This window comes from Galendromus occidentalis, unplaced genomic scaffold (genome assembly GCF_000255335.2).
Source record: "Galendromus occidentalis unplaced genomic scaffold, Mocc_1.1 scf7180000077527, whole genome shotgun sequence".
NCBI classification, from domain to species: Eukaryota; Metazoa; Arthropoda; class Arachnida; order Mesostigmata; family Phytoseiidae; genus Galendromus; species Galendromus occidentalis.
The window spans coordinates 1,746,125-1,753,697 of NW_003805515.1; the positions used below are offsets into that span (position 1 = coordinate 1,746,125).

General features: G+C 51.4%; 1 protein-coding gene across 1 annotated transcript; it reads right to left on the reverse strand.

Moving 5' to 3' along the window:
• Window positions 1-863: 863 nt before the first annotated feature.
• Window positions 864-5,987, reverse strand: LOC100900999 (sodium-dependent glucose transporter 1A). The gene is made up of 6 exons (XM_003748036.2): window positions 5,652-5,987; window positions 3,288-3,433; window positions 2,673-2,812; window positions 1,808-2,562; window positions 1,512-1,680; window positions 864-1,423 (listed from the first exon to the last, which is right to left on the reverse strand). The coding sequence occupies exons 1-6, from the start codon at window positions 5,754-5,756 to the stop codon at window positions 1,302-1,304; spliced, it is 1,437 nt and encodes a 478-aa protein (XP_003748084.1). The 5' UTR covers window positions 5,757-5,987; the 3' UTR covers window positions 864-1,301.
• Window positions 5,988-7,573: the final 1,586 nt, after the last annotated feature.

A 7,573-nucleotide genomic window follows, 5' to 3' on the forward strand; every position in this document is an offset into this window, starting at 1 on the left:
TTTTCGCGATGAGTCCAACTAAACTTAGTGAGCCACGGTCCTCCGACGAGCCCCAGAAGCAGGGGAAAGTTCTCAATGTCCTCGATGCTGCTTACGACAGGACGGCTCAAGGTCACTGGTTGTTGAGAGAGAAAGGCTTCGTGCCTCGAATACGGCTGGACGAAAGGGGCTCCTATCCAACCGAGGGACTGAGAAACCCTGAGGAACGTCCGAAAAGCACAGATTCCGAAAGCTTTTCTACAGCGACACTCTCGATGTTATTCCCCTGACCTGCGGAAACACGTGATTACTCAGAAGCATCGCCGAAATGTCTGAGCTTATTCGGTGACCGCTAGAAGACTCGATTCGTTCATGTGTTTGTGTTGGACCTGAGACGCTGTCGCGATACATATCTGCTCTCGATCCTCTTCAAGGCGGATGTGTTTAGGCGCTCCCGACGTACTGGCTTTAAAATGAATTTCGCACGCAGAGTCTCTCTATCGATTCCCGAGTCTATCGCGGCGAGAAATCGACGACACTTATGCCGATCATGACGCGATTCCGAAAAGATGGAGATGAGCCAGAACTACGACGATCGAGCTATGCTTTTTTGTTCAGAAACGAAGGTCCTCATGGTATTCGAGTGTCGCCTCATCCATAACTGGGCACTCGATCGTCGATTCTGCCCGCCCGCGCTAGAAAGCTATGAAATGACGTGCGGGGTGATCCGGTCGGGATCGTGGTTCCTGGGATGTCCCGCGCATGTGAGAATCAAAACCGTGATGGCGCCGGATGGAAACTAGGTGTATGATTTATTATATTCATTTTATCTTCGCATCCCTACGACACAGAGTCTCCGGGGCAAGAAATGACTTGATGGCTGAATCAGGCAGGGTTCGGGGTATTTATTACACGTATATATAAGAACTGTACACTGGTCGTGGTATTAACAGAAACCCTGACTGATTGTTGATATACTATATGTATGAACAGAATCAACAGTTGGTAAATTAGCTTTGTCGTAAGCTCCAGAATGATGATATCAATATCGGCTCTGCCGTACAGTTCTATCCGCGATGCGCCGCGGATTCCTCGCTTTTGAACTAGGACTCCAGCTAAAGCAACGGCAATCGGGCCCGGAAGCGTCACAGACGAAGTTCTTCCGTCGAGTACGTTCACCCGCACTCGATCATCCTCCTTCGTACGTGTGCGACGAGTCATACAATTATTATCGTTCCAGACCACTATGAATAATCTCTCAGACATTCAGGCGCAGGACCATTGGACAATAGAAGCATTTCTAATTTAGGTACAGCATTTCTTTACATCTTAGCAACGACGACAGCTTTGGCTCCTTTCTCGGCGTCTTCGACGTAGTCGAGTTCCGCAGCGTTTATGACCATCGATTTTCGAGGGGTCATTGTGCTCGTGATCACCCACATCACTGAAAAAAAAAACACTCTGAATACGCGATGCCCTAAGATGGCGTTCTGACGTCTGACCTAAGCGAAGGACCGCTCGGGGATACTCACTGCCCATGATTATGGTGAGAAGAACGCAGAGGCCAGTACAGGCGTACATCAAAATCATGGGATTTTCGTCGATGTCCCGCCCGACAATGAAGGGAGGCGCCATTCCCCCTGAGCCGGAGAATATTGTCGAGATGGACATCATTTTGTTCGTCAGTGGCATGAATTCGACCTGCACGAGAGGAAAACTTGCTTATCCCCTGGAGCTCCGCGAACTATCCGACGTGATTCGTCATTCAGGAGAAGGGGATTCCCCAGCGACTTCTCTCATCGTCACGTTTCCTCATCGTTTCACTCACCGTCCATGTGATGACTGTGGCGTACATTCCGGCGGCTCCGATTCCGACCATGGCAGCGCAGGCCCAAACCATGGTTTTGTTGGTTTCGCCGAACCATAGGAACATTCCGAAAGCAAACAGCGACATCGTGTGCTCGGTGAACATCATGCATTTCGGCGTTGATTTCAACGCCCAAAACGCTGAGAACACTCTGGACATCGTGAATGTTGTCCAGAACAAAGAGCTCAGATAGGAAGCTTGCGATTTGGTAAATTGCAACTTGCTCTTCACGGCAAATGCGGACAACATCTGCCCCAGGCAGCTTTCAAGAGCAACGTAGATCATCAGATAGAAGGACAGGCACATCAACAAGGTGTATCTTTTGCATTTGCCCGCAGTGACGCCCTCGTTCTGAACGGCCGGGGGTGGTTTCGTGTCGGAAGAGTCGATCCAGTAGAACACAAACATAGAAATGAAGAGGAGGAAGTGGACCGAGGCGATTATTCCGTAAGGAATGTCGATGCGGGAAGGCCTGAGGATGGTTGCAATAGGTCGGGTACCGTTGTAGAACGGTATAGATGTCTCATCGAAGACATCGATCGAGCGCACGGAATGAGAGTGGCTGATGGCGTCTCCGGTGCTCTTGTGGTGAAGGCTGAGGAAAGGCTCTGCGACGATCGGCGACAGCAGACCACCGATTCCGAAGGCGAAATGGTATATCTGCAGCATCGGCCCGTTTTTCTTGCCCCATAAATTAATAATCCAAATATTGGCACCTGCATCACGGAGAAAATTTCCATCAATTTTCAGAACCCTTGACACTTGGGCTCGATTCCGGCTCCACGACATCCAAAAATTCAAAAGGGGACTATTTGTTATTGCTCACCGGTGTCGAAGATTCCGACTGTGAGACCGTAAACGAAAGTCGCGGCGTAGGCCATGGGCAATGTGGGACAGATGGGAATCAGACTCGAGGCTATCGAGGCTATGAGCAGAGCTGACGTGATCAGAATCTGGGTATTGAACCTGCGAAATTCAGGAAAGAGCTCGGTTATCGATGTGATCTTACTGGCAAGGCCACGGCGGGATTCGAATATACGCGAGAGTGCTCGAACGCTAAAGAGATTGTCGCTGACAGAGAACCGTACAGCCTTGGAAGGGGCGGCTCTTGGGCTTGTCGACACCCTCAATGACGTCGTATCAGATTCTAGCCGGAGTGGACCGCTTGTTTTGAATCTGTTCGCTGGTCCCGCTCAGGAGTGGAGTGCCACTTGCCGGCGGTCGGCACAGCGCAGATCGAGACTCAAGTGGGCACCGGTCATCGAAGCCACACTGTTATCGCATCGATATTTTTCACTTCACGAGCTCGTATGTCTCGGCAACGCTTTCGGAACTCGCCACGGCTCGACACATAGCGGTGAAGATGCGCTCCCTTCAAGTTCCCGCCGGGAAACGAAGGAGGAAAGCTGGCGATTTTTCCTGTCGCCATTCCAGGACTTACCTATCCAGGAGCATCCCACCGAATAGGGATCCCATCAGAGCTCCACAGCCTCTGAATGTGATGATGTGCGAGGCATCTCTGGTGGTGGTGCCGTAGATTTCTGCCAAATCTAGAAGAGTGACTCCGATTACGGAAGTCATGAGACCCTGCAAAAACATGAATTTCGATAAGCTATTGTAGGTCGACGATTCGCGGGTTGGTACGGCACTGTCCATGGAGGGAATCTCCACCGAGCATTTCTCCCTGCGGCTGGGGATATTGTCGGGTGATCCGTCGTCCTGCGCCGCCACGGCGACGAATTTTCGACAGCTTGATTGCCCCTCAATTCAATGTCCCCTTCGAGAATGCTCATTCAGAAATTCTCGATTGAAAGGACAGTTACACATGAAACAGATGGAACGGTCATTGGGAACCAGCTGTTTCAAGCGTCGAGGATCTCCGATGCAAAGCCAGTAGTCATCGTTCTGGAGCGCCTCGACTAAAGGCCAAACTGAACTTCTCACGGAACGCGTGGTGTTGGAAGATTCCGTGTTCCTGAAGCCTGGCTAAACACACTCGGATAACGCTCCACCGGAGTGAGCGGCGCAACGGGACTATTATTCAGATTGCCATAGAAAACATCTACCCACTCTTCGTTTTGGCCGAAAACGTTCCAAGTTCGCGGACTCCCGGAGGTTTCCAGCGGAGATCGTATACTTCTCTGATCGCTCAATCCATCAGGCTTCGGAGTGAGCGAGATCGAGCGGGATCGGCTCTCATCCGATTGTTCATCTTCTCCTCGGTGAAAACCGCCGAGTTCGTTGACAGAAGACGCATATCGATTTTCAGAGTGCGAAAAAGACTGTGTCGTCAATGCTCGGCCAAGTGATTCTCCAGGCAGAAAATAAGGTCTGCTCAATCGCGCGATTTGCCCTCGTTCGTTCTCTCGCCGAGCACCCAACGTACGCGGCCATAGCCACGCCATCTTTATGGATCCGAGGTCATTGGACGACCGCAAACGTGGGTTTAGAGTTCCGGTCGGAGCACTGGAAGCCAACTTGAACTGGATCCAGCCGGTCCGAACTCGGCCACACGTGGTCGATGAACGCATCCGACAGCTCTCCCTCGGAGCCGACTCAGTCAGTCAGAAGCGAACTAGCCCGACGGCCGCGGACGAGTCGACCGGCCACCGTCGGGATCTCGTGGTGGTCCTCCCCCACTCATCGGTTACGCTCCACGCAACACCCGTCAAGGAAAGGGGGAAACGGCTCGAGACTCCTGCGGAGCATAATTCGAACGGGATCAGAGGTTGGACCGAAGGATCACAGCAGCATCGAGAGCGGACGTTGAGGGTCGTCGAGTTGGGTGAACGGAACTCCTCGCAAAACATCCCGCCAGACTGTGCCAAAAAGTTCAGATTCGGATTCGGATTCTCGTGCCTCCTGAGGGGAATTCCCCGAGAAGCCAGTTGTCGATTGGAAGACGATAGGTATGACGCAAAAAAAAAACGATCGCCGTACTTTCCGCGCGGGACGAATGAGAATTTACGATTGGTGTCTCTGATCGGCTCGCTATGGCCCATGATCGAAAGTTCTTTCCGAAATTGACACGGATATATTCGAGAAACAAGATTCCGGAATTTATAATAGCCACATCCGTCACACGGTTCTCCCGTTATCTCTATCGAGGGCGCGTTATCAGTGAAACCCCGTTTTCGCGGTGCATCGATCGCCAGAACTGGCACAAAATAAGAGACGAGAGAAAACCTGATTATACATACATTCAGGGGGGACGAAATATCTTTGGGTGTTCGGACGGATGAACGCCGCCAGCGATGAGCATGTTGGGACGTGATGACTCGCGAGGCTTACGATCCGATAAGGAATCAGACGAAAAAGTTTCTTGATGTTATCGGTTATATATTGGCATCATGGAATGCTCGATGGAATGCGTTCAGACAGGATAACGACGGGACAGGCCCGGGCATTCTTCCCCATGATCACGGGATGACAATAATAGTCGATCCTTCCACCTAATTACATCGTAGTCGAGCTGATTGAACTCCGGGACCCGAAATGAATCTGTGTATAGCGGAGTCACCGGGTTTAAACCCCTTACGCCGCCCTCGACCTGAGCTTTGGAGACTACCCGGAAGTCGGGCAGTCCTCAGGGAGGCCGACCTTTCGCTTATTGCGATTTTATGCTTCCAAAAAAGAATAATCGCAGCAAATGCATTTCCACCGACAGTGGAGCATTCGCGCTGAATGCGAATTCCGACACGGGACAAGCAACTCACTCAAATCGTCAATTGACTTCGAGCGGAACTCGCTAGACCTTGAACTTGACAATGGAAAGTCTCGTTGAACTAGCTTTGGATAAACTCACCATGCCCAGACATCCCAGATTCAAGTTGATGGTCTGTCCGAATTTGACGAGCTTCGATTTCTCCTGCTTTTCCGGCAGGACTTTCGTTTCTACGGCATTCACCATGGTGAGCACTTCACTTAGGACACAGCAACGAAAGAAATAGAGAGGCAATCGGAAGAAAAGAGCCGCGACTCAGTACAGTCAGTCGAACCCAAGGATCGACCCCGAACCGAAGAATTGATGATGCTCCGAAACGCTGGTTCTCTCTCACTGAAAATCGAAAGCTCGATTTCTAGCGGAAAGTCAGGAGGACATGATGTCCGTGCTGTACTGAGGGATCGCTTGCTCTGTGAGAGTTTCGTGGGGTCCCGAGTTGATATCCCTCCTTCACTCCGTACCTTCTCTCCGCGTAGGGAAGGGACCACGGCCATCGTGAGAAGGTATAACGCTATTGGACTTCTATCGCCGCGCAGAATCCACAGTCGATTTTCGGAATCTCTTGAGTAGACTTTCGAGTAGCTCTCGCCCGCGAATGCTGTCTCGCAAGCTCCTCGGGGATGTCTCCCAGAGGGAGAGCTCGGCGACGCGGAGTTGGAGTCTGCGCTGGTCTGAAAATATGGGATTGTCATTCCTCTTTCGATTCCACAGAGTTAGTTCGCAGGCTTCAACGGATCATTTGAATATTGAGGCAACACGATCGATCTCTTGATTTCTTCCGGCGGAGAAGCGCTGGACACCCGAGGGAAGTCTCCGGAGAGTTGATGCGAGCCATTTACCCCCTCCCCTCCCGGTTCAATTTCTACCGGTCGCGGCGCGACTCTAATAATCGGTCGATGTCTCGGCGCACATATGCAAATGAATCAGCGACCCACCCGAGAGAAACCGATCTGTGCGTGTTATGGATCGCAGTTCTCGAATGCTGAGAACGAGTGCGAATTAATTGTTGGTCTGAGCATGTCGGAAATGATTTTGGGGTGGTCAACCGCTTTCTAGCTCGTTGTTCGGTTAGCGGCGGTCCTTAATCTTGATTACGCGACGCTGGAGAGAAGTAACACTTACTTAAAGCAATGGGCAGAGATAGAGCATATTATCTGGCTGCCACGGCATTCTAAGCGGTTGCACTGACGCGTGCGGTGGATTTCAGCCGCCTTCAAATGATTTAGATTGAGAAAGATGTCCAGAATACGAGAGCGGTAACAGACCGGAAACATATTCTAGTCAGTCTTCAAATGCAAGCACTTGAACCTCGTTTCTTAACGACCCGAGTCTCGTCGGGGTTAATGGTCAGGCCGGATCACTCTGGACATGCTCCGGGACAAGGGAACGCTTCTCATCATCGATCGTTCGGATAGCGCTCGAGTTCATTCGATCGGCCATCGTCGCATCCTAGGATGATGCTGACAACTGGAGTCAACTGGGATTTTCATTCGATCTCTTACTCGCACGGGTCGCATCGAAAGTGGTAACCTGAGAGTACGTGCTCCCGAAAACGAGCCTGTCAGGCGGAGATCTGAGTCCGGAGAAGACTCTGAGAGATACATGGGGCTTCGCGGAGAATCGTAGAACGCCTGCGGACTGCAGGGAATCGATTCGATTGTTCCAGTCTTGGCCGTCCACGGAATGGGAATTTAGCTTCAACTCGAGATCGGAGCTAGCGGATAATTTTTTCGCTCCGATCGGCCGCGGAACGAGTGCTCCTTCCCATTCTAGCTACCCGACGGTATCCGAGTCCTGATCTCAGACATGAAACCAGCAGGTCCGCCAATCTGCCCTCAAGTGCGTCGACTCCATCTTCCGGGAAGAGGGTTAAGGGTAATCTTTCGGACACCGGGATCATCCTCTTCTCGGTGCTTAATCGAATTAGCGGAAACGATGGTTTCAATAGGATAGCTCATCGAGCTTGCAATCAGCTGTGAAGAAAGCGGGAGTCCTCCAGGCGA